Below are 27,819 nucleotides of genomic sequence, written 5' to 3' on the forward strand. Positions count from 1 at the left end.
CTAACCAGTCGATCTGTGAGTTCAACTCAACACTTCTACCAAATGTGAATAAATTAGCTCTCAGTGTTCCTGAGATGTTTCATTCAAAAGAGTAAAAACTTGCTTTGTGACCTTTGACCTCTGAAACCCTGATTCCAAGAGAACCTATGCAGATTCCAGATATTTGGATCAAATCAAATATTGAAAAACCGAATCGAAGCTTGAAAACTCGAACAGAGGAATCCCATGTGAGCTGTCACCGACAGAAGCCGGGTCTGATTGTTCTGCAGCCTGACGTCAGAGGAGCTGTCACATCTGCTGTACCCTCAGGTTCGTGAGTCCCAGGAGCCCGAAGCCCCCGAAGCTCCGTCACACAGCGGCGATGCTCAACCGATCAGACGTCATGCATCGCAACACCATCAATCTCAAGTTTCTCTGTCTGAGTTCCACTCTGGAATCAGACTTATTTTTGAGACGCTGCATTGATCCACAGAAGACCGGCTCGCCCCCCCTCGCTCCGTCACGACGAGCGATAGGGCAGGAGGAGCCGCAGAGAGAGACAACCCACAGAGCCGCTGGATGAGTCAATGGAATCATCAGCTCGAGGACATGTCAGCAGGGCAGAGGCTGGCTGTCAGGGAGACCGGTTACTGACGGGGTCACCTCGCTGACTAAACAACCAGTGAGCACTTCTTCAGCATCCACAAAACAAAGCTGCTCTGAACTCAGGATGCAGCGATGGTGAAGCTGTGAGACGGAGTCATTTTAGAGAAAGAGAAAACTCGACAAAGAGAATCTAAACCGACACATTTGTATTTTGTGTTGTTTCTTGGCGTGTTTGTAGATTCGTCAGTATTAAGTTATGTATTTTTTAACGTGTGTGGGTTGAATTATCTGAGCACTTCTGTTTGCTCTCTCCTCAAACTGCCCTTTAATGGGACGAATACATTATTTTAAAATCGAATTGAATCGTTTTCTAACTCGGTGACCTGAGACACACAGTCGACGGTCACTTCACGTCCGCAGAGTCAGACATACACGTCTGTACAGCAACATACACACATTACACGACCGTGCGAGCTCTGGTGTGTGGGTCAGAGTTTGTGCACATGACGCAGATTGTCGAGGAGGAGAAAACACACAAGTCAGCGTGTCGGGTTTTTAAACCAGACGACCACATCATCGGGGAGATGATACAAAAGATGAAGGTCGCTGAAGGACACTCAGCACTCTCTTCAAAATAAAAGAGGGACGACTGATCTTTTCACACAAGTTTGCAAATACTCCTGATTTCTGACGACTTCTAACTTCCCCTCGTTCATTATCCTGCAGCCGCACACACATTTAAGAACTTTTTTTTTTTTTTTTTAACTTGGATATAAACGCAGATCTAATGAGATTTGTGTTCCCACATTAGACACACAGGCTGATCTCCTTCAAACAGGTTCACAGAAAATGAAGCGCGGCTGCAGAATATCTTTGCTCTTGACCTGTGGGGAAAATAATCCTCTTGATGTTATTTTAGATAAAACGGGATTCAGTTTGTTTTTACAGTTACAGAGAGGAAGAGAAACGTTGGCGGAGAGAAACACGAGGGGAATAAAACAAACTCAAACTGGAGTCATCAACCTATGATCCAGAAATAGTCATTATTCTCCGTCACAGTAATTCTGAGAGCAAATACATGAAAAGTGTGTAATTGTAGAAGTTCACAGAGCTTTGAGTCAGCAGGCTCGGGGACTAGATGCTGGATGGAGACAGAGTTTGGCTGCCGCCCACGAAAACAGAGATAAATGACTTCGCCAAGATGGAGTCTGTGTCGTCCATAAAACATCGGCGAGCTGGCGACCGGGAAAGTGACGCCGCAAGTGTGGCAATGAGAATTTAGTCTCTCATATCTCCCTGCTCCCCCTGCACGGAGATGGAGGGAGCAGGACGAGCTGATGGATTTGTCAAAGTTACAGGAAGGAGACTGAATATTTACCTGCAACGTATTTTAATTTAATCTCAATAAAACCTGCATCGAACAAACATGGCGGCGGTCGGGCGAGGAGGCGTCGGCTTTGAAACAACAAATCAGAGCAAGCTATGATTTTAAAGAAAAGGCTGAGATGAACAATTATAATCCAGCAACGATGAAGACGAGGAATCAGCAGAAGAAGATCAGAAAAGATTTATAATTCTGCTGAAGAACACAGACGAGGAGGTTTCAGAGTTTCCTCCTGGAGTCAGTAATTGAAAGTCAAAGGTCCGGCTTTTAATTCAGCCGAGCTCCGGCTCCGGTCGCGGCTCGGGCTCGGCTGAGAGAAAGAAAGTACATCCATCAGAGGGTCATTACGAGCCTGATCGGTCTCCGGCCTTTGAGCTCACTAATCCAACTTTCAGGAAGTCTATTGTCCCTGCAGAGCCGCCGCCACCGCCGCCGCCGCCGCCTGGACGGAGCGTTCGGGAAGAAGAAACAGCCAAACTCTCTAAACTAAGAACTCCTTGACTTTGGTTCGTTAAGGTCAAGAGTCAGTTCTTTACTTTTCATATTCTGCTCTCTTTCCTTGCCCCGCTCTCCTCACAGTTTGGAGATGTGCGTGTTTGCTGTCTGTAGATCTCTCAGCTGGATGCCTGCGGCGTTGAAGCTACACTACATTAGACCCGGCACACTGGCAGGGCCACGCCGCGGCAGGAGCTCCTCACTTCAATCTGAACCTAAATATCCAGGAGTGCTGCAGGTTTGCGTCGGTAAACTGGACACAGCGGGTCCGTGTTTGCCAACGCAGCTGCACCGTGATGAAATATGCCGGAGGAAAGTGAATTCACAGTTTAACAGAGTCTGCAGCTACTGGATTAAAAACGTTTGGATACTCGATTTGAGAGGTTCAGCATCATCTAATTTATTATTCAGTGCAACATATATTTAAATGTATGAACATCTGTGGGTCTGTCTCTCTTATATCCCTCCATCATTTGCTGTTCAGTCAGAGGAGAGAGTTTTATTTTGTCCTGTCAAGATTTGAAATCTGGTCTGAAACGTTGTGGTTTCACATCGCTGCTTCTAACAATCCCCACAGTTTTGGAAAACATGACACAGACTGTTATTGAACTGCCTGTCGAAGCTGAACATGTACGAGACGGTCCAGTCTGGATTCAAACCTGCGCTGTCTACTTTTCTTTTTTTTTTTAAGAAGTAGCCATAATAACTTTCCTCTCTTTTCTCTGTCTCGCTGTTAATTTTGGATCTAAAGCGACTGCAAATGTTTCCTGAGCTGCTAAAAAGCAAAGATGTGTCGGTTGAAAGAGTAAATAGTCTCAATGAATTCTCAAGTTTGAAGCTTGACTTTTAATTCTACGTCGATCTACCTGCAGAGAGGCAACAAGGAGGACAGAGCGATAAACAACGATGCAGCAACGTGTCCACAAGCTCTGGATATAAATCAGGGGTCTTCTCTTTGCTTTCCATCATTCTGTCCATCCTGCTCTTTCTAACTAACGGCAGAGTGCTGCATCAGGACATTCTACCTTATACCAGTATATATACCAGTTTATATATATGTATACATGTGTGTGTGTTCTTGTGTGTCTGTATGTATAATCAACTGACTTGATATTTCTAGTTGTTTGTAATTTGCTCATGAAAACTTGAGACAGAACGGTGAAGACTGATTCCTGCAGGACACACACACACACACACATCCACGTATTTCTATATGTATATTTCTATACTATTTCTATATCCTCATTGACAAAGTGCATTCCAGCATTTCATGACCTCATCGTCTGACATCTCCGACCCACATTCTCACTCAAACCTGAAAAAACTTAACTTAACCTTGGTTTTAACTCACAAACAGAAGTTTGAAGATGTTCTTACTTCATGAATTTGTCACTACTGTCAAAGTCAAAGCTAGGTCAGCGTGCACACACACACACACACACACACACACACACACACACACACACACACACACACACACACACACACACACACACACACACACACACACACACACACACACACACACACACACAACCAGACACACACACACATGCTTCTGTGTGTCTAGACATCTTCACAACTGGAACAAGGGTCCTGCCTTGTCTCCCATTCTATTCCTCAGAGTGTGTGTGTGTGTGTGTGTGTGTGTGTGTGTGTGTGTGTGTGTGTGTTCATGGCAGCGTAACTGACAAATTTTCTCTCATCCCAAACACTGCCCCCCCCCACCGGTCAGGCTGGAATGCACTTGCTGCCAGATAATTGCGTCCTTGTCATAAAACTCTCGTCAGGAGCGATGACAGTGAAACGATAACTGCTGCAGACCCTCTCTCTCTCTCTCTCTCTCTCTCTCTCTCTAAACTGTGGTTAAACAAACGGGGACAAAGGCAACAGACGACGTGGACACGTCAAGTTGAAGCAGCGCGAACGCTCGACATCAGGCAATTAAAGGATCCAAACACACTGGATGTCAGAAAGGTTTCAAAAGCACATTAGGGAATAAAAAAAAAACAAATCAAATGTGCAGCACCTAATAATTTCCACCTCTTACAACTCGTTCAGATTAACAACGACTTTGAATATTGAACGTTGCAGCTGCAGTTACCTTGAATCTGACAACTTGATCGGCGAACTCGAGAATCTTTCTAAACAAATCAAACAATAATAAATATGCAGAATGGTTTTCATTTATGAAATGTCATACCTATATATCTTTTCACAAACTTTTAAATCAACTGAAGTGATACTGAACCCTGCATGCGCAAAACACAAAGTACTGCAGAAATATGTGGCCTGTGTGTTTTCTGTGTGGATGGGTGAGCAGTACATTTTATCTGGATTCTAAATGTCTGTCAGTGAAGAGCCTCTGGAGCTTTGAGGTTCGAACACGATGATTCAGCTCGGCTGCGTAACGTCCAGAAAACGCCCAGAAATGTTTGAACTGAGCAGCAGGACGACTCCAAACTTAACTCATTAGAGTCTTTAAAACACGTCTTTAAATCTAAAAGTATATTTCTTCTGAAACACCTTTCGATGTGTGCAGCTCAAAGTCAGTGTCTTGTCTTATGCACCTTTGTGGAGGTTTCGACCGTTCTTGTAGAAAGGCAATAGTTGTTTACAGACGCTGAACTAAACCAGGTCTAAGTCCTAGACTGTGAATAAAGATGGACGACGAGTCTCCACTTCATCTTCTAATCCATCTACTAGAATCCATTTTGTGATAAGAACTACTGAACATGGCAGAAACCATCTCTGAGGAGCTTTTATTTAACACGTACTTTAACTAAAGTCCTTGATTTTATTTTCACAAGTTTATGACCTAAATTGAAGCCAGCCACCAGGGGGCGATCACTATGCTTTGGATTCACTTTGGGGGAGCTGTCCTGTCCTCCGTCTTTATTTATAGTCTATGGTTTAGAGTCTGCATGAAAAAACAAGTGTGTCAGTATTCATTCAGATAAGATAAAGGATCAGTTCAGAATTTTAAAAGCAAAAATTCACGACATCAATATCAATCATGGGCCTGAAGCGTCAATCTCCCATCATCCCCCTCTGCCCGTCCTACCTTCTGATTGATGTGCACTTGCAGGAGAATATTCCTGTAGCTGTGGCCGTCGTTGACCTGCAGCACCGCCCAATCCTCCGCCCACTCCTCCGAGCCGTCGTGGACGTACTGGATCTGTTCCCGCGCCAGCTCCTCCAGCTTAAATCGGCTGAGGGCCCGGTCACCGTGGAGACGGGTCAGCTGGCCGTGGCGGGGCGGTTCGAGCACCATGATCAGAACGTCGGCTGGATTGTCGGGGTCGTCCAGCTGCAGGACCGACTTGGTGATGGTCGCCGCGGCGCCGCGGCCCTTCACGGGTAACGGAGCGAGAGTTGTGACCCTGGGAGGCTGGAAACAAACAGAGGAAAACGAGGAGAGGATCGTTTTATTCAGGGAAAAATTGGAACAATCCACAACTTTAGAGTAAAAATTCAATATTTTCAACACAGAGATTGATCCTTGATCTAAAATTTAAAGTGTTGAAAACTGTAAAAAAAACTTTTCAAGGGTGGCGGGGAGCACAGAAGGGGGGCGGGGGGAGGGGAGAGGGGGCGGGGGGAGGCCGTGGTGTCCCGCCACCGAGGAGATGAGAAGATGAAGGTTAAACACGGAGCCTCATTAACGGGAGCTGAAGGGAAAGTTTCTACTCGCTCACACACAGAGAGAGGGAGGCCTCTCGTCGGGAGCAGAGGTGGAACTTCACGCTCGTTCTGTGGATATGTGTAAGAAACAACATGGCTGCTCCTCTCGTCTCTGAGATTCTCAGACTTGGATTAAAATCCATGGAGGGACATTTTTTGCAATTATAACCAAATCAAATGAGAATCACAGCGGCTCTCTCTGACGGAATCACTTCCACATAAAACTGAAGGGATTTTCATTTACTCGCTCGACACCAGAGTGCGGAGAGAAAACGTTGAGCCGGTGGAGGAAGTGACACATGTAGCAGCTAAAGAGCCAGATAGTGTTATCAGGTCCGGGCAGGAAGAATATATTTATTTAGAGCAACACTGTGAACAGCGCCCCCTGCAGCCACACGTGGTGACTGAATTCTCTCGTTCATATTTTGAAAGTTTCCTGCAGAACACTGGAGATAAACTCTGGTGGTTAAAAACCTCTCAGTGTTTTTTGAACTGATCGACAGTTCAGCTTCACTCCTCAACTGTCTGGAGCTGATTCAGTCGAAGCTGTGACTCTCAGTCGGTTCTTCTCGCAGGAGATCGAACCCACTCAGCAGAGTTACAGAGAACAGACGCTCAGGGAGAGGAGTGGGAAGTTAGTGCTGACGAGAGCTTGTGAGGATTGAAGCGACTAGGAGGAGGACATCAGAGGACATCAGAGGACATCGGAGGACATTTAGGCTAAAAACCTGGTGTAAATGTAATTTCTATTGGATTTGGCTGCAATCATGTTCACCCCTGAAACTCCAAAATTGTTTTGTGGACTCAAGCACTTCACCCGACCCTCCATCAGAGCATAGTGGTGAGAATAATATACTAATGAGTCTAATTATAAGAGTGGATAATGACTGAATTTTACATTTTGTGGTGAACTATCCCTTTAAGGTTAAGAAGTTGTGTAGTGGTGTTTTAGTTTTTGTCTGCTCTTCCAGTTTTTGAAATGAATTCATACTTTGGATCTTGTGTGTGTGTATTTGAATATCCGACAAAGAAAACAAAGAAAACATAGAAGAAGTTGGAGGCTCCATAAAAAAGCCACTGATGCAGATCATTTCAATATGTGTCGTCCCCAAAACATTTGTTGGCGGCTCAGCTTGGCAGTGGCGGGAGCTCGGGTACAGAAACACGCGTCTCCGCGGGCTCCTCCCCTCGATGAAGGGCTCGGCTCGGCTCGGTTTGCCCTCGGCGCCGCAGACCGAGCTCCATGTTGCTGCCGTTAACAGCAGCAGCCTCAAAGTGGGACCACGTGAAACAAGCTGGTACCACAGAGAACCACGCTGAGAGTCACGCTGAGAGACATCACCTCTGGGTGACGCTGCTGCTGCTGAGGGACTCGAACCGAAGCTTAAACACAACAAAAGGAGCATGTCCTTATCCGCAGCCTCTTGCCCTTTGTGTTTCTGTTGGGGGGCCGGTGGGTGACAACATTTTTCGGCGTCGGAGGAATTATCTCTCAGCGACAGGCTCCTGGGCCCTCGAGTGCCTAAATCCTGTGTTGCCACTGCTGCAGTTCGTGGGAGGGAAACAAAAGCTTCTGGATGCATTGCTGTGGGCGGAAAGTGGGTGTGTGTGTGTGTGTGCTGCCTTTAAATCCTGCTACGACACGCTGGCCCAGTAAAGGGAACAAGCAAAATCTCCCCCCCCACTCCCCCACCCCCGAGGCAGAGGAAAACAAACACACACGCTGAGGCACCGAGGTGGGGGGGCTGCCCTTCGATCCTCAGCTCACAGGTGAGGGAGAGGTGAGGTGAGTTGCCGTCACACACACTTGAGGCTCCGCAGGAGTTCACAAAGTTAAGAGAAGCTTTTTTTTTTTTTTTTTTTCCCTGGCTCTTTATTTTGTTTTCCTGCTGTGTTCGGGGCTGGATGGAATTCAGAGGCACGACAGGCGGAGTGGCAGCATTTCCCAAGTCAATTTCAACCTCGTCTGACTCCAAGCCTCGTGGATTGTAAAAATGTCGTTCACCTGCAAGTGCCTGTTCATGTTTCCGTGTCAAACTGTCAGAAAACAGAGTGTTCTGCTCCTGCTCATCTGAACCCGAGGCCAGAAAAGAAAAAAAAAAGTGAACAACAGTTTTACAAAATATGAAGAAACTTTCCCCCCGAAGCGTTCGTGTTCCGTGAGGTCGCGGTGATTCTGAACTGTAATTTTTGAACACCAAAATCTAATCAGTTTATCCCGGAGTCCAACTGAACGTTTGGATTCAATTTCAACTAAGTCACTCGAGGCGTTTTTGAGATTTCGTGTTCACGAGGGAACACAAATGGGACCGACCACCCAAAAAACCGTAAACGCCTCCAGCCACTGGAGGGCGCCAGTGTTGAGGCACAGAAAGGAAATACAGTGGAGAACTTGAATCTGTGTTTCACGACATACAGAAACATACTGTGTGTTTTCTGTCACTTCTTAAATCTGACAGCTCATTGTTTACAGAGTTCCACTTTTTGCTGCGTCATCCCAGCTGATCTGTATTCCTCTGTGAGACGAGACCTCGTCCCCACCGAAGGGCGCCACGAGCGACGCACAGCGGCCCGACGGCAGGCCGTGAATCCTGCACGAATATGAATGATAATGAGGGAGGAGAGGAAATGCTCCCTCGCTGAAATGTGATGATGTGTGAGTGTGTGTGTGTGTGTGTGTGTGTGTGTGTGTGTGTGTGTGTGTGTGTGACAGAGATAAACAGAGGAGACTGACAGATGGTTGATGATGACACCAAACCTGAAAATGTGCGGAACAAATTCAAATAAAAATGGAATTACCTGAGTGGAAAATGTCTCAAATCTATCAAAGTCTGTCACCAGGCGCAGACAAGAAAACGTCTTATTATAGAAGCTTGTGTTTTATGATATATATCGTATTAAATATTCAATATGTGCCAGGCTGTGTGTCGAAGGTTTCAACTTTAAAACACGGGGAGAATTTATTTTCACTTATAGAAAAGATTATAATATAACTAGATCGTTCTAAGAACGGACGTACAGCAGCTACATAGAAATATATTAATAAGTGATGTCACTGTAAAACCTGCAGAACATAATATATTGACTATGTGTGGTGTGTTTTAATATCAAAGCTGTGAATGTGTATTTATTTATTAATTTCTGTTAATTATGAATCATTTGTATTTACAAAGCATTAGATGTTTGTTCTACCGTCGTTGAAGTGAGGGAATCGTGACATTGTGGAATAAACACATAACTGTTGTATTTACATTTACTCATTTTTATTTAATCCTCTAGTTATAATAATTCCTCGTCTGTATATATATTATTTTTGATGGATAAATCAAAAAAGTGTTTCTGACACTGATACCAAACTTACCTGCATTGACACGACTTGAACTTGGACTGTTTCTGGTTGAGAGAACAGCTGAGGGTCGGCGACACGCAGGCTGAACTCACCAGTCCTGCAGCAAAGAAAGAAAGAAAGGAAGGAAGAAAGGAAGGAAGGAAGGAAGGAGTCAAAGCTGAACATCAGAAAACAACCTTGAATCCATGAGGTCAAAGTTCACTTTCTTTCTTCCCTGGTTTCACTCTGAATGACTACGGCCCGGAGAAACAGCCTCGAGGCAGCCCTGTGGGTTTCTGGGAAAACGAGTCCTGTGAGGCCGACAGTGTGTGTAGTCATTAGGCTTAATCACATCAGTGCTGAGTGACAGTGACACACACACACATGTACACACTCGTCATCACAAACCTCAGCTCACCGTGTCGCCTCAGCATTATTAAAGGCTTTTTACCCACAATTCCCAGCAGGGTTGGAGTTGGGACGCGGCCAAGTGCGGCTGAAGACCCAGTGACTGAGCAGGCTTAGTTATTAATTAGTGTTAATTAATGTTCCAGTCTTTTAAATGAACTTTTTAAAAGTTTAGTTTTAGTTTATGTCGTCATTTTGTTTTTGTATCTGCCTGTTGTCTGTTTATGTCTCGTAGAGAAAGTAAACCCGTCCAACTCATCCCTCTCAGTTCTACTTTATAAACTTTAATGACCATGTCCCGCTCACTAGCATGGAGGAGGTGCCGGGGGGGTTTATGATCTATTCTTCAACCAGCCACCAGGGGGCAAGGAAGACACTCTAGCTTCACTTTCGGGAGCCGTCATGTCCTCCAACTTTATTTAGTGTCTTTGTCTTTCAACATTAATTTGTTATCCATCTGTTTCAGTTCTTTTAAATCCTGGGATCGGAGCCAGGGTTCGTTTACGCTTCACTTCATCGCGTCTCGCTTTTCATTCGCTCGCTGTAAAATCGTCTCTGTTGACGAGATCACAGATTTAATTGCAATCTGTCTTTGTTTTCCCGGCGACATGTAAATCAGGGTCGTCCGTCCTCTGGTCCAGAATGAGGAGGTGATGAAGGTGGTAAAAAAACATTTTGCCTCTTGTTGCTTTAATGAGACAGAACGACAACTAGTCTCACTAGTCAAATTTTATAGAGACAGAAGACGCAGTTATATCAAGGACAGAGGAGACGGATCAGGGACATATGATGTTTTTTACGTGTATCAGATCGAGTAGTAATGTGATTAAGACAAATAAATGTCTTTATAATGCATAAAAAAATCAGAAAATCCATGAATCCTTATTCTATGATACTGTTTACGAGGCAGCGTCTTATTCACTTGTCTTAATATGAGAATATTGATGTAAGTATTTTAACCTTTTGAAGTTCCGACACAAATTAAAATCTTAAAACTGGGATACGAGCAGAATATTTATTTTATAATATATATATATATATATGTGACCTGAACCACTGCCCAAGACACACGAGGTGACTCGGGGTAGATGGGTTTCGAGACATCTTGAGCCGGTTCTCTTTAAAGTTCACCCCTCACACTCTCACAGAGCTGTTCACCGATAATTAAAGGCTTTCTGAATTAGAATTGCTGGCGTCTAAAGTGAAATTTGTCACAGCTTTACAGCAGTTGTTATGGGTGGAATAATTACGGCTCATTAAAGATGTATTGGACGGCTTATTAAAATAACATAAGGGACGTATTTCTGCAGGAAGAAAAAAAGCCACAGTGCTTCTAAATCTCTTTTTATGCACATATTATAAAAGTGACTGGTATATTTGTTGTATTCATTAAAGATGAAGATTTGAATGCAGCCTTGACTAAAGTGTTTGATCTGCGTTAGTATAAATACTTCAATGCTGAGGTATATGTCCTTTCAAACGTAAAAATACAGTTTGTATCTGCACCTTGAAACATGTCGTGTTCTGCAGAGGCATTAATGAATAAAGATTTTCTTTCTCCTGAAGAATGAACTGAGTGACGTTCAACATCTCACGATCTCTTTTATCCACAACGATCTGCAGTGTGAGCTCGTAAACGATGATTTTGCTGCGTTGAGACACTTTTTTTTTTTTTTTTATCCTCGCGTTGGAAACATCGACTCTTGAGGCAATCAAACCCGAGAGCTTTTTGTTTTTGGCTGCGTGTTTGTCGGCATTATCCCCCACTCCACATAATTTAAAAAATATGGCTGTAATATGCAGATTTAATCCTATTTGGGGTTTTATGTTTTACTGTCTCCATCAATCTAATGGCTCAAAACTGGGCAGAGGACCATATTCTGCTAATTCACTGGCATGAGGCCATTGTAGGCCGGACCAGCTGAAGTCAGGATTGAGTAATGGTTTTAAAATGACATTTCTGATTGGCCGAACGGACGCTGGGCTCGAACCCAAAACAGAACAGCTGTACTGCGGAGAACTGAGCTTTAAAGAGGCTGCATTTATTCCTCCTATATTTATCCTCCGAGGTCACACGCTGAAAATGCAGAAATATGCAAAGACGGCCACATCAACAAAAAAAAACGTGTAAACGTAATGTATCTCCAATCTACATGTGGGTTAATGGAAATGAACTTTCCAGCCAGGAAGCGGCGTAAATCAAAGAGGCGGCGGGCGACTCAGACAATAACTGGAGCGGCATTAAAATGAAATGTCACGACACTCGTGGGTGAAGGGGAGGGAGACGTAATTGATGTCAACTTTAATATACTGGAGAAGGTAAATATTGTGTCACAACAATGGCCATAAAATGAGAAATTAATTTTAATACCAGCTGCAGTTTAAGTGTCGGGTATAAACTGGATAGAGAAAAATACTTCAGTGTTGGTAAAGTGGAGGAATGAGCAGATTCGAACCACTGACCTGGATTTGTCTTTCTGATGTCTGAAGCGGACCCGTCCACTTCTCAGCTCCTCCCAGGTGAAGGTGTTTTCTTCGGTCAGCTCCTGGCCGGCCCTCCCTCGGCCCCCCCTCCCTTCTCCTCCGCCCTCTCCGAACAGAACCAGACGCCCGTTGTTCGGGCTCTGGACGAGCTGGAAGATCAGCCGCTCCGAGGGGCTGTCGGGGTCCTTCACTTTGAGCAGCGTGGGGGACAGCGGGGAAAAACTGCCGACAGGAACCAGCAGGGAACCGTTGACCTGGAGGGCGGGTGGGTGGGCGTTGGCTGAGATGGGGAGGGGCACACAATAGATGAGGAACAATGAGAATCTATAGATTTACATTACATTGAACTGAACTTGAAAAGTCCAGGTGAAATAAGTTCACGACCCGAAACTTTTACTTTTGAAAGACGCACGTCTTCTTCGTTAACATCGACATCAGACAAAGTGACATTTTTCAATATTCAATGTGAAGAAATGAAAGTTGAACTAAACTTCAAGCACAGACCCAGAAACCCAGAAGTTCAGAAGTTTACAAAAGAAAACAGTTTTAGATAATATGTGAAAAACAAGTTATTTTTAATAATGATTAAACAAACTGTCAAAACACAACGAGGAACTTTGAGCTAATGACTAATTAATTTTTTCTACGTCTCTAATTAAGATTACAGCAGGACCAGACCACAAGCGTGTGACAGGGAGACGACGTGTGTGTGTGTGTGTGTGTGTGTGTGTGTGTGTGTGTGTGTGAGTGTGAGACCTGGTGTAATAGGAGCGAGGCGTCTCGTTCTTGACGTGGCATTTTCAGAAGTTGCTTTAATTGGAGCTGACTTTGTTGAGGAACTTTTTAAAGATCAACTCGTCTGAGGGGCCACGTTGTAATCTCATTACACTCTATCTCCTCTAATGATGCCAACAGGCGCCGTAATTAACTCCGAAACTTTACTTTTGTCCATATAATCACACTCAGGCGACAATAACTGGATAATTCAAACCACTCGTTTCTCAACTTTTTCTCACGTTGGCTGGCGGCGGAAACAAAGCCATTTGTTTTCAGGCTATTTCGCTTGATTAACTTGTGGATTACTTGAATCCTGGAGGCTGAAAAATGTTCATAATTCCACAAGAAGAAAATCATTAATCGCAAAGGCCAGCGTGATAATATTTTTCTCACATTCCATAAATCATCTCACAACCACAGCGAGGCGTCCTGACGGCCTCGGGCGTCTCCGCCCGCAGGTTCACATCCAACGAACACAAAAGCAAAAAAGTACGAGTACAAGAACTCTGCGGGAAACTCCTCAGGTGAGACACTTTGTGTTTTTAACAGTTAAAAAGTACAAAGAACTTGAAATGATCTGCAGCGACATCGCAGAACACAAACATTCGATTCAGTCGCTTCAGACACTCCTGTGAATGTGTGACAGGTGGAAAACAGGATGATATCACAGGATGAGAAAGAGGAGTCATCCAGCGGAAGACACAGACGAAGGTGTCAACGAGATTTGAGATTTTTTGGGCCGACGCCGGAGTAATGCGGTGTAAACAAACAGATATATATATATATATATTTATATATACGCCATTTCCCTCATATTGCATCACCCCTTCATCTGAACACTGAATATTCTCCTTGTTGTTACAGCACAGATCTACTTTTAGGGTAATACTCTATCAAACTGTACGAATGAAAGTATAAATAACACTGCACTGAACTCTTTTTGTAAATGTGAATAAAAACCTCTCAGCAGATACAAAATGCTGCTGAGCTCAGAGCAGCTTTAAAAGCCAGAAACATCAGTATTGACTCGATAAGTGTTGAGTCAAGGATCAACAACTTTGTTCTTGTTCACAGAATCACTGAGTGGGGAGGACCGATCGACTGCGGGAGGACGGACCATTAACAGTAGATGTGTGTGTTTATTCATTCAAAGAGGAAACCAAAGTCTTTTCTCAGAGGAAAACTCGCTCTCGTTCTTCTCCTGACTTTCTTCTTGATAGACGACACACAGATGTTTCATCCAATCACCTGCCACATGTTTGTTTTTTAAAGTTGTTCCTGCCCCATTTTTTTTCCATCTCAGCCGCAGATGGTTGCGAGTAACAAACATCTGGCGCTTCAGGTTGCCGACCATATTTCACCGTGTTATTACCCTGGCAGGTCCTGGTCTTCTGGTCGGCGTAGTAACCGTGACCACAGTCCGGGGCGCAGTATCCTTCTATGAGGAAGGTTTGGTCCCGACAAGCTCGGCAGCGTCCGACCCCGTCACACAGAGCGCAGTCAGATGAACAAGCTGGTGAAGAGCGTCAGACGGAAAGTTAGAACAAAATGTCCAAATGATTATTTTTTATCTCCGCTGGAGTTTACTAAACTTTTCATACTTTCACTCACGATAACGCTCCTGCCTATAATCTTGATTGATTTATTTAATTTCTCAACATTAAAACTAAACTGATGTGGTTCTGCACAGATGCCATATTTATAAAATCATGTTGCAGATTCAATGAACAAACACTGAAACAATTATTTGAGTGTAAAGTCTCACGTTTGCAGAACTGAGTGGAGGCGTCCAGGAAGTAGTTTCTGCCGCATTCGAGGACACACTGACCCTGCAGGGTGGCGTAGGGAGGACGACACTGCTGACACTGTCCGGGACCTCGACACTGCACACAGTGCTCATCACAACCTGCCGACGCACACGCACGTGCACACACAATGTCAATCAGCTGTAAAGCACTTTGAAGTGTAATTGATTAGTTTGGAAAGTACAAAAAAAAAATGATGAAGTCGGACTTGAGATATCGTGCCGTTGATCTCCGACCACCCAAATCTAATCGGTTCATCGGTGAGTCTAAGTGAACATTTGTGCCAAATTTGAACGGACTCTCTCACAGCGTTGTTGAGATATCGTGTTCACAAGAGCACGACGGACAGACAGACAACCTGAAAACATAATGTGTCCGACCACTGAGCGTCTCCTGAACAGTTAAAAGTCTGAGCCTTCGTGGAAACAGCATCAGAGCTAATACTTGTAAAATGGTCTCTCAACGAACTTTGTTGGTTTCTGCTGATTAACAGTTTTAATAAGGAAGAAATGATTAAATATATTTCATCTGGAAACATCCGCTGGTCACTAATGTACAAATATGAAAGTGAAAAACATCCCAGCTGAAGATACATCAGCACCGGCCGCACACGATATTCTTTGTTGCACTGACCGAGGCATCTGTCTCCATCCCGGTAGGAGCCGGGGGAGCACCCCTGGGTGCACACTCCATCCTGCAACACGTATCCTTCCATGCACTGCAGGCAGTCCGTCCTCAGAGGGCCTCTACAGGCGTTACAGCTCCAGTCGCACTCTGGAAGCACGAGAGAGAGAGAGAGAGGGAGGGAGGGAGGGAGGGAGGGAGGGAGGAGGAGGAGGTGTGTGCAGGGACGTTGGGATTAGAAGAAGGTGAGAGCGGAAAAGAGAGAGAGAGATTAATAAAGACTTTTTCAGCAGGGGATTTATTTTAAACCCATTTTTTTCTTTCTCTCTTTTCACATCTGTTGTGTTTGTGCAATGCTCCATTAATATTGGCAAGATGACTGAACACAATTAGAACAAATGAAACTGTGTGTGTTTGTGCTGTGGGACACAGATTTTTTACAAACGACCGATGATTGATTTACCAGCGGAGGCCGAGAAGTTCAACCAGGGAATCTACTTATTAGTAATAATGTCACATATGAGCTTTGATGCTTCCCATGAGATCATGACACGCAGCCATGATGGAAACCCAGATTGACAAAAGTAGACGTCGTGGATCAGAGACTCTGTTGCACATTATCTGAGAAACACGACGAACAATATGAAATGAATGAGTTTGTGAACCGATCTACGAGTTATTGACTTTTCTGATTCTTCTTTATTTTGATTTAGATCGAGTCGAACACATTCAACCTCATCTTAAAGTTCACATCTGTACCTGCTGCCTGTCGATCTCCTCTGTGACCGTGGTTAAGTAAGAAGCAGACGAATGTGGAGAAACGGGCAGAGTAGAAACTTCCACAGGGTTCACTGAGGATCCGGAGGAGGCCCAGAGGTTCCTCATCAGGATGAAATGATCAATAAACCAAAATGCATGCAGGCTGCTGGCAGGAGTGCTGATGGTTTTCTAAGAGATTCTCTCAGGGAACTTTGAAAAGTTCCCTCTGTGGTCTGGGAGCTGGAAACTCCCAGAGGTTCCTCAAAGCCCTTTTAGTTTTCAGAGAGCGGTGCTGTTCTCTAACGTGTGAGTTCACGCAGGGTTCAATGGATTACGCAGGTGGCGGCTGGGGGATAAAAATTTTTTTTAAAAACTGCCTCGACGAGCTGGATGGTGCTAAAACCACCTGTCGAGACGGGACTCGATGCAAACCGCCTCGCAGGGAATCAAACTGTGAATCTAGCCGCTAGCAGTTAGCTCAGCTGCTAATCCCATAACAGACATGGGAGGCGGTGGTTCCACCTCAATTCAATTCAATGTTATTTGTGCAGCGTCAAATCATATTAAACATTATCTCAAGGCTCTTTACAAAGAAGGTGAAGACGTTAAATTGAATGTGACTCGGCGGAGCTCACACCTCCACCCAGAGTCGCCTTATTAACGAAATGCAAATACCACAGGGTGAATATTAAAGCTACGACGCTGATGAACGTGCCGCTTCATGTTCATGTTGTGGATTCTACGTTTTTGTTTCCTCTTGATACGCTTTTGTGAGACATCTCGGCCAACGTAGGTTTATGTTTAATCCTGCTTCACAAACAAACACAGACGAAAACCTCCTTGGCGGAGGAACACGTAATTTCACACGTCTTATTTGTGCGTTTGCAGAAACACGGAGTCAGACTCAGCCTGACAGGAAGAAGTCTGAGCTGGTTAATGGGTGATTAGATACAAGGACACAGTTCTGTGAGGAAAAGACAAGTGTTTCATTCAGGACATGGATCCTCTGAGGCTCAACGTTGAGCTAAAGCACACACAAAATATTGAGGATTTGCATATCTGGTCCCACAGTTTATTACATGATCGATGGACCCCATAAACGCAGAGTAGCACGCTGCAGTACATGCAATATGGCTGGAGAGTAATTTACGGATATCATAAAAGACAGACTACATATCCTCAGTGTTAATGTGCTGCCCCCCCTCCCCCCCGTGCCGCTGCAGTGTGTGTGTCGGGGTGGAAGTTGGCGGCGTACGTACCTCTGCAGGCGCGGGTCGTGGCGTTGAGGTAGTACTGATGGGCGCAGCTGTCGTACTGGCACTCTCCGAACAGCAGCACCTTGGCCGGGTCGCGGCAGGACGTGCAGACTCCGGCCATGTCGCACGTCTGGCACTGGCTGTCGCAGGCTGCAGGAGACAAGCAGGTGGACAGCGAGGTCAGGGTGGACGCGAGGTCAGAGGGGAGAGGAGAGCGCGGACAGGATGTTAAGGAACAAGAACTGATTGGATGTTGGTGTAAATAACATTAAAACTCTTCTCATTAGTGTTAAAAGTTATGAACCAGCTCTTCAGGCTACAGATTTAATGTAATATACAGTTAGGACGAGTTGATTAGATCCTGCTTGTTCACCTGCTCGTTAACGTGATTTATCTCAAAATTACTCAACGTGTTCACGTTGATTTTTATGGATTGGATTGAAGAAACGTAAGGATTCATGAGCAGCTGATATTTTTTAGAAGTTTTTAGCAGCTTCAGCAGAGGTTAGCATCGTCCGAGTTGATTTTAGTTGCTAGTTCAAGCTGCAAAAGTTGAGTGAAACTATTTAAATGTCAGGTGACAGAATGAAACCGTCACAACCATTGTTTTAAACTTTCGAGGCAACGGAAGCACGAACAATAAAGAGAGTTTTGCAGCAATTTCACTTTCGAACAGAGTTCGTCAATGAGCTGGCGTCGATCGCTGAACAACGACTGGTTCCACACTCACCCTGACAGATCCTGTGACCGTTGTCATAGTAACCAAGGGGACATCTGGGAGCACAGAGGCCCGACGCCAGCAAAACGCTGTTGCCGTGGCAGGAAGTACAGGCGAGAGGCCCCGCCCCACTACAGGCCTCACATGACGAATGGCATCCTGGGAAAAAAAAGAAATAACAACGGTAAATAACGTAACAAAAAAATAAGTAATTGAATAATTTAGCTTAAACATGCGATTAATGTAGCATTATTGTAAACATGAAGCAGAAGTGAGTCGATCGCCTCCTGGTGGCCGGCTGCAGCATAGGTTACGAACCTCCACCTCCTCCATGTTAGTGGATGGGATACGGAAAAACCAAAGTACAAGTTCAAGAAATATTTCTCAAAGACGGTTTCGATTCTTTTCACACTGACGTTTGTTTCTGTTGCGTTCAAGTCTGATTTTATTAACTGAGTCGTGATTGGTCGAGCGTGTGAATCAGCGGGATCTCAAACAGGATCTCTTCATATACAGTCTATGATTGGACTTAATAAAACCACCATGAGTCAAAGTACAGTACAAGGAAACACTGTATTAAACTTGCAGTACAGTTCGTACAGTGGGAAATCAGCCATGCGGTTTTACACTGACCCCACTGTGAAAATCCTGAAACTTGAAAGCTGCTGAAATATTGAGTCGTTGATTAAAAAAGAAGTGTGAAAAATCGTGATGAAAGCCACACACTCCGGTTTAAAAATACATATTCATGAGTCGCACTCATCAGCATCAAGGGCCTCATCAATGCTCCGCGCTCACACTCCTCCTCCTCCTCCTCCACCACCACCACCACCCGACTCCAGAGTTTTACGTAATCAACTTCTACACCAGAAGACTGTGGCTGGAAAAATCCCTGATTCAGCAAAAACTGCATCGTCAGCTCTGAATCGGCATCGGGAGCAGTGAGGTTTCACCAAAAGATGTCAAAGACGTAACACGGTTGTATTTAATCACAGCGATGCATGAAGACAAATACGTTAGAGCGGACGCGAGCAGATGTTACGTGTTGTGAGGTTTTAGCGTCTTACAGCCTGAAGCTTCATGTTCACTCTCTGAGTTTGATGAAGAGGCGGATGATTACGCTGATGATCGGGACGATAAAAAACGAATGATTGATTGAGGATGATGAGGACTGATGAGAAAGAAAAGGAGGATGAAGTGGATTTGAATGATTAGGGAAGACGTGGAGGACGACTGGGAGGATTTAAGGATGAAGACACGAGTGGATGGATGTGAAAGAGAGAAAAGATTTTAAACGAGAAGGAAAATTATGATGATGATGAAATCGAGGATGATGAGGATGTTGATGCGGAAAGGGAAGCTAGTCAGACTGATTATATTAAGAATGATGATTACGAGAATCAGAGGATGATGACGGTGGTGTAAGATCGTCGTAACCCGATGATGGACAGAAAACATTTCCACTACCTTTGTTTCCGTTTGTTCTCCCACAATAACACTTCATACATTGGTACCAGCTTCCCGTGACACAGTAAATCCCATGAATCCCAAAATCTCTTCCGGCAAAACAAAGTTGTGTTTGAATCTTTGAATCACAATTCATGTCTGAGCTTCAAAACACTGACGGTGAGCCGGGAGGACATGTGAGGATTTGGTGTTCGATAATAAAAATCACGGAGTTCCTGAAAGTTGCTCTCTTAAGTTGCTCTGCAGCCTGAGATCATGTGAACGGAGGTTGGCACCAGCGGTTTCATGTTGAGTGAGACAAGTTTAAGACTCTTAGTTGAGACGCAGATTAAAGGATTTTGTCTTTTATTGGTGAAAGAAGCAGATTTAGCAGAGGATCAACAGGAGCTAGGACTAAAGTATTGTTCATTTACACACCTACTTTTTTAAACAAGAGAATTAGAATTAGAAAGTAATCCCCCCCCGTTTAAATTCAGCTTTGCTTCTTCTTGATGTCATCAGGTCACTCGAGGATAACTTTAAAAAACTTTAAAAGATCTTCGAACTGGTGAGATTTTACTTTTGACCTTCAGGTCTTCTCCTGCCCGACCTCTGACCTCCGACCTTTTTCAAGTTTAGTATGAAGGCAGAAGAAGTTTCTTACTCATGCAGGCTCCATGCCAGCCGTAGTGGCCCCGCGGACAGTGCGAGGTGCAGTGATCGCCCAGCAGCCAGGTCCTCGTCTCTTTGCACCACAGACACACGCTGCCGATGCCCGTCTGCAGGTCGGCTGTGCAGCGCTGGCAGTCTGAGCTACACTCTGCAGGAAGGACACACACACACACACACACACACAGGGAGAGAGAGGCTCAGAATTCATATATTACAGAGGACACAGATAAAAACATCACGTTACAGTCGCCATGGAGGATTTGATCTCACTGCTGTCTGTCAGCAGGATTAGTAGAAAGACACAGGACTGAAGACATTTAACGAAATGATGTGGAGGATACGACCCGTGGGACAGACTGTCAATAAATATATGGACGACGAGTTTCCACTTTCTCTCGATATTCAGAAACGAAAATATCTGAGATACGAACGCTGCCATTTACGTCTGTGATGAGTATGAGTGATCAGTACTGACCCCAGAAACATGAACACACAAAACATAAAATTAAGTATTTTTAGTTTGACCCGTGTCCCGTCCACTAACATGGAGGAGGCAGGGATATATAACTTATATACACTTTGGCTTCACTTTGAAACAGCCGTCATATTGTCCATCTACGGTCTCTGATCTGTGGACGTGATTGAACGGGTGTAATCCAGGATTTTTTATTTTCGCTGTCTTCAATATGATGAGCTAGCATCATAGACAGCTGGGGATCGAACCACCAACCAGATGTTTGGTGCCCGACCCGCTCTCTGCCACACCACACGACAACACGCTGCTTGTTTCTGATCCCTTTTAAAAGTTATCAGACTTTAAAACCGCCCTCGCCACTTGAATTAAAGCTTCATCATCTCGAGTTTTACTTCTTCTAAACGTTTGAAGGGATTGAAGCTCCTGGGATTCTCCTTCAAAGCAGAACAGGTGAAGACGATTATTGACGAGAAAGGTACGACTTTAATGAGGACGTCTGGTCCTAACGTGCTCTAATCAAACCCGGCTAATTGCTCTTCTGTGGGAGGGATAATTGGAAAAGAAATTCAGTCTACGAGTTGAGAGAGGAGACGAAAACACGGTGTCGGTCTGGTTCATTTTCTCTCCGACGCATTCCTCAACCTCCCCCTGTCCTCAGGCGGCGGGGTCGCCCAGACGGAGCAGAGATGAGAATAATAACGAACACCTCTGCTGGGTTTTATCTGACGGGATCTGGCTTTGTGTCTCTGGCTCTGATGTGGGCGCTGAGATAAACATCTGCAGGTGAAGAGCTGCGTGTCGGCCCGGGCGAGGAGAACGGAGAGAGAGGGCGGCTCACGTGCGGGTGTCGGACGGAAGAGGAGCGTTAGGACTGTGAAAGCACTTCTCGTTCTGTACGTAGGATTACGAACGAGAGAACAGCGGAGGGATTACAGGGCGAAAACAAGATTTGGATTTAATCTGAAAATGTAACAGGTGATCGTCTGTCTGGGTTTTTTTTTTTAAGCACATAGACATTTTAATATTTTTAAAAATTCAAGTGCTGGCGTTTATCGTCTCTGACGGTTCTTTAGAGGAATTAATCATTTCAATCATTTTTTTTTCGTCCTTTTCTTTTGCTCTACATGATTTTAAAACTGAAGCAAAACAGTTCCACTGTCGTCGTTTCTTCTTATCGGACATAAAAAGAGTGGCTGAGTTTTATATCTCAGTCCTCTGTAAACACAAGTGTGATATATTTATCTGTTTCTTCACCATGGTTACGTTGTTCTATTCACACTCTGTGCTTTCTCTCCATTTGTCCTTGCATGTTAAGAGTCTTGAGTCTTGAAAAACATGAAAGTACATACTTATGGAAAGTCTGAAAAAGTTTAGAAGTTAAGTTTAAGTAAAATTGCAGTTTTTAATTTTTAATGTTTTCAAACCAAGCTGCAGTATTCATTTGGAGGAGTAAGTAAATATTACCATATGTTAAATCTAATTTACTTTTACAACACTGGGTATATATGGTAGAATTACGTAGGTCACATCTGTTCAGGTGCTATAAACCTGCTGTGACACTACTTTGGTTAAATAAAGAAAAATCATAGAGATCATTTATCTAATGTAGATTCACTCAGAGAACCAATGGTAACGCAGCAGTGGTGAAACACAGCAGATGTTCCTGTCGGGACATTTAATTGAGTGAATGTTATATTTCTGACATTTAATTCACACAGTGAAAACCTTCCTGAGCAGCTTCTCCTCTGAAAAAAAAACGCTTCCGGAACTTAAACTCCACAGTCTGAAGAACACGGCGCCTGCCTCAGGTGAGTCACTCGCTCCCTCCGATGCAGATCCGATATCAGAGGAGCAGAAGAAGGAGAAGAAAAGAACTTCCTGTCACATCCACACCTTTCGCTCCACATCACTTTACCACAAAACACGCATCAGCATTCCTCCTGCCAACACTCTGCGGGCGATCCAGCTCCGGGAGAGAAACAAATGGCTCCACAGCAGAGATGCGATAACTCAGGCGTCAGGCGTTATTGACTGTGCAGACTGAAACCGAATATAAAACCAAAATGGTATTGATTTGAGCCCTCAGAGTCCCTCTTTATGGTGTAGTTACCATTTTTGAGGCACATAAAAAAGCTACGCTGGAGTTATAAATGCACGGCATGCAGGATGGATGAGCGTTTGCTCCTGCGGAACACGTTTATACCAGACATTGACCTGCATCAGGCTGTTTTCCTGCATAAAGAGCGTCTTTAACGTTTTATATTTTAGGGGAAAAAAAAAGTAGGGCATCATCTTTATCTGAAGTTACAGGCATGGGAAAGACAAAGCGCCGCAGACAGAGGAGCCGTGTGGTCCTCTGACGCTGACTTCACCCTGTCTAGACATGTCGCCCGAACAAAGAAGGGATTTACAGATGCAGCTATTAAAGAAGTCCTACTTTTCTCTTCAAGCTCAGCTCTGAGTCAACGTTTGGCTCGAAAAAAAAAAAAGTTCTGCTCTCGCTTCAGATGTCAGAAATAGGATAAGGATCGGCTGGGAGACACTTTTTTTTTCCCTTCTGGCACATTATTCTAACTTAGCTCCACGTGTCACTCAAACAAAGGATTGAATTCATGCTGAACAGGAGCAGGATGTGTGTGAATAGAGGTTTGATTGAGAAAATCCTACTGCACAAGCAAGGGACAAGAAAAGTCCATAACTTCTGTGTGCACTTTACATGAAAAAAGACTTTTTATGTCGTGCAGCTCACAATAACCTTAAGAGTCGCAGCACAAAGAGTCTGAATCCTCATGCGAGAAAAAGGAACAATAATAATGGTAAATGCAATGTGCTCCTATCTTTTGCATATTAACTCTATTAAAGTGCTTTTGTTAAAACAAACAGTTTAAAAAGTCTCCATTGACTTTCTGCTCTTCACAGCCAGCAGACACAAAAAAGTGGAATTTTCACACGACCGCATTTTATTGCGTTAATTTTCTCCTATTATATGATCGCGTTGAAAGAAAAGTCCGCAGGGCAGATGAAAGACAAGTATTCTGGATCTACCAGTGTCAATATTAAACAAGGCCTCACATGCAATCAAAGAGCAACAAAAGACAAAAAGATAAGATGGTTCGAAATTCATATTGTTCTTCAGAATCTAGGTTTTTTTTATTCTTCTCCGTTGAAGAAGCAGAGACAAGAAATAAAAGTTGATCCTGTGTCTTTGCAGTTATGCCTTGTTTCTATGGTGATTCCTGATATGAGGCCTTCAGGTCTATTTTGAGCTTCATATGTCGTTCTGGCACAATCATGACATGGAGTAATCTCTTTTGGTTGAAGCGCCTCAGAAACTCTTGCTCTCAGAGCTCAACGTCTCCTCATCATCTGCCCAGAACTTGATTTTCTTTACATCAAACAAACAAGCTTGGCAGGAAAGTTCAAATCTGTGACGCTGCCGCCGCCGCTGACACTCGATCCTCACACAGACCCACATCTCACGCTCCCTGTGCAATGAAATTACGAGAAAACAACATTGTGTTGTTTGCTAGGACGTGATTGCAAGTTGTAAATTTCGTTGTCAGTTTATTTTAATCTTCTTTTGCAGTAAAACACGTCTGATTGTTGTTCACACTTTGAAAACAAATCAGCAGCAGACAGATGATCCCTCTCCTGGAATTCATCAAACACAGAACACGACTGAGCTGAATCGAGTGACAGCGGCAGGAGGAGGCAGAGCGAGAGTCGGAGGAGGAGGAGGACGGACAGGGAGAGGATAAGAGGGGACAACTCGTAGTGAGACATCTGACGGCTGCTCTGGTCCCGGCTCATGATGGAGAGTGAAGGCCTCGTCACGTGACAAGTTGTGTAAGAAGTGGACAGATGAAATCGAGGGCTGTGTGTATGAGAGAGAGAGAGAGAGAAGAATAAAGCAAGAATAAAAAGAGTGAGAGTTTGTGTTCTCCAGGGAGTTTTGCTTACACGTCTGTGTATTTTCGTGCATGTGTGCATGTCTGGCAGTGCAGAAATGATGACCCCGGTGTTTCTGTGGCCCAGAAGTGCCACAAGGCATCTTTTATTAACTAGAGTCTGGCTGAGCTTGACCCATTTGGAATTTACTTGCGTGTGCACGAGCGAGGAGCGCGCACCTGCACACGTGTGTGTCAACATGTGTGTGTGTGTGTGTGAAATCCGCTCGCAGATTCAAACAGTGCACGTCATCAAAAACCGTAATTAAAAGTCAATGCATCTATTTTTTCCCTCAGACTCTGTTTACCTCCTCCTCCTCCTCCTCCTCCTCCTCCTCCTCCTCCTCCTCCTCCTCCTCCCTCCTCCTGCTGTGGCTTCCCACCACGTAAACATGCCTGCGTTTAATCTACAGCCAGAGGTCTCGACAGGTAGAAACTACCTTCATTATCCAGTGAGAGGAAACACAACTGTGGGAGCTGCCTTATGACTTCAATAATTCAAGAGTCACTAATTATTAAATCTTCATATTAAGGTTTAAAAATAATCCTGAATGAGATATTTAAACAGTTACTTCTTTACTTTTCTATTCATCTTCCGTCTGTTACTTTTGCAGCCAAGGCCCGTCAAACTTCTCATGTGCAGGAGAAACATGGCAGGAGGTGTGACGCCTCGTCTTTCTGATGGGGCTTATTAGCAAAGATCTAAAAAGAGCTCCTCTCCATCTCTGTGGATATTTCATGTCGAGCTCCTCTAGAAAGTGAAGTTGTTTTATGGGGGGAAAAAACTTTTTATTGTGGAGAAGAAGGAGCCAGGAAATGAATTTACTTCTTATACTTCATGTTATAGACATAAGTTGTTGAATTTTGAAGAAATCACACATTTTGTTTAGTGTTTAGATATTAAACAGCTGCAGAAAATTCACTTTGCTTCCTTGTTTTTGAAACTTTTAGAGCCACAACAACCCTAAAAAGTTTTCTAGGATTATTTGGTTTCAGGCTAAAATGCTCTGCAAAGTAAAAACGACCTTGAACTGCAAACCTACAGTTATTTCTTCTGACTAGCTACACGACAACCTTGACTCGTTTCTACCTCGTTGTACTTTGAATGCAGTTTGTGTTCATGTTGTTTGTTTGATAAATGAAATCGTGTTTGTTTTGTTTCGCTTCAGCCTTGAGAAAAATATCTAAGGAACATTATCAGGGTCGGACACAAGATGGATGCCATATTCTTGATTTGCAGACGTCAGGTTCCAACTGGTCTGATTGCACCAACAACCAAAGATGTGGTGCAGCTGGGAGTTGTGTAATTATTCAGAAAGTGAAACGTCTCTAACTTCTTTGTTATGGAGAACAAAACCTGAAACTATAGTTTTTATTTCATCTTGCACCTCAGCAGATAATGTGAGTTCCAGCACTTCAGGGGAGACAGATCGTGGTGCTTTTAAGTAAATCATATCAATCTAGGAACATCAATTTCAGAAACATGGTTCTTATGAATAATGCGAAGGACACACACAGTATTTGTCTGTGAAAAGCTTGGTGGGCAACACCAGGCACTGAGCCCGCTGCTTCTTTTCCCACTGCGGTGACTCAAGATATAAATAAAAGCACTCATGGCAGCATGTTTGATGGAGGCTTTGTGCAAATGGCATACAAATGTGCATGACACCATCCTCGCACCCAAACAGACACACACACACACACACACACACACACACAGACTTACTGAGGCACTCTCCAGTGGCAGCGTTGAGGAAATGCCCGTCCTGGCAGCTCGTCCTGCAGTAGCCGCTCTGCAGGGAGGCCAGCGGGGGACAGGAGGTGCAGTCGGCCTGGGAGGGGCCGGAGCAGGACTGGCAGGACGGGTGGCACGCTGCAGGGGGCGGAACAACAGGGTCAGAAATCAGGCAAAAAAAAAAAAAACATTTCAATAGCGACCGTGACTCAACCCAGGGGCCGCAACACGTGAGGAGGACGCACACCAGAGTTAAACTGGACTGTCAGGCCTCAAACTCAAAGCCAAACAACACCAATGAAATGATAAAAACTGAGATAATTGATGCTGCTGCATCTCAACTAGAGGAGAGAGAGAGAGAGAGAGAGAGAGAGAGAGAGAGAGAGAGAGAGAGAGAGAGAGAGAGAGAGAGAGCTCTGAGTCACTCATCACCCGAGAGGAGACAATTAGAGAGGAAAATAAGAAAAAACACAATGTGGGAGAGTTAATTGGAGGTATATTGATGACTGGAGGAGAGGTGGGTTGGAAATAGAGAAGGAGTGAAAAGTGGAGGAGGCGGAGACGAATAGGAAGAAGACGGGCAATGAAGAGGAGGCTGGGGAGAAAGACGGAGGGGAAGGAGAGAATAAAAGAAAGGAGGGAGGGAAGGCTAATTAATAAAAATGTAGTGAATGAAATTGAAGCAGAGAGCTACTGCCTCGTATGAAATTAACTTTGGCAGCAGATGTGAACTCACAGAGGAAGAGTGGGATCACGTGTAGAAATATCATCAGGAGACGTCAGAATTGGATTAATTAGCTCAATTAAAGATTCTGAGACGCTCAGACCGTCGGGAAAGAACCTCGGGGAGAACGCTGCAGCTCTGCAGAGACGTTCATTCACCTAATCTTAGAATGTCCCACGTTGAAAGGGTTCATGAACGTTACCCAGGCAACGACCCACGAATCACATCCCACTGCGGAGCCGCGTTCTGTCTTCAGACCGAGAGTCGACCATCGGTTTATTATGAGCTGTCGCTGTGAAGGAGCGGCCATCTTGTCCTTCAACCACAAGTGACCATATTTGGGGGAGCGAGGGGGGTGGAGCCTGACTGAGAGCCACTTACACCCGCGACCTGCAACCATTGGCCGGTACATGCGAATCACCACGCCCCCCAAAACTAACAGAGCTTCATCGTCTATTTTAACTTTAAATGGACGGAATGAACTTCAGCTGTTTTGAAGAGACTTGAAACTGG

The 27,819-nt window shown here is 44.4% G+C and overlaps 1 protein-coding gene across 1 annotated transcript in view; it reads right to left on the bottom strand.

The window, feature by feature from the left end:
• fras1 (Fraser extracellular matrix complex subunit 1) overlaps positions 1-27,819 on the bottom strand; it is a 168,106-nt gene that overhangs the window by 41,599 nt on the left and 98,688 nt on the right. The window contains exons 19-28 of the mRNA XM_069523336.1: positions 26,574-26,720; positions 20,418-20,573; positions 18,320-18,466; positions 17,593-17,739; positions 15,584-15,724; positions 14,911-15,051; positions 14,518-14,658; positions 12,348-12,648; positions 9,510-9,594; positions 5,529-5,855 (exon numbers count right to left, since the gene is read on the bottom strand). Of these exons, the coding sequence (XP_069379437.1) occupies positions 5,529-5,855; positions 9,510-9,594; positions 12,348-12,648; positions 14,518-14,658; positions 14,911-15,051; positions 15,584-15,724; positions 17,593-17,739; positions 18,320-18,466; positions 20,418-20,573; positions 26,574-26,720 (1,733 nt within the window). The remainder of the gene's footprint in view (positions 1-5,528; positions 5,856-9,509; positions 9,595-12,347; positions 12,649-14,517; positions 14,659-14,910; positions 15,052-15,583; positions 15,725-17,592; positions 17,740-18,319; positions 18,467-20,417; positions 20,574-26,573; positions 26,721-27,819) is intronic.

The sequence above is a fragment of the Paralichthys olivaceus genome, chromosome 4 (genome assembly GCF_024713975.1).
Source record: "Paralichthys olivaceus isolate ysfri-2021 chromosome 4, ASM2471397v2, whole genome shotgun sequence".
Classification (NCBI taxonomy): Eukaryota; Metazoa; Chordata; class Actinopteri; order Pleuronectiformes; family Paralichthyidae; genus Paralichthys; species Paralichthys olivaceus.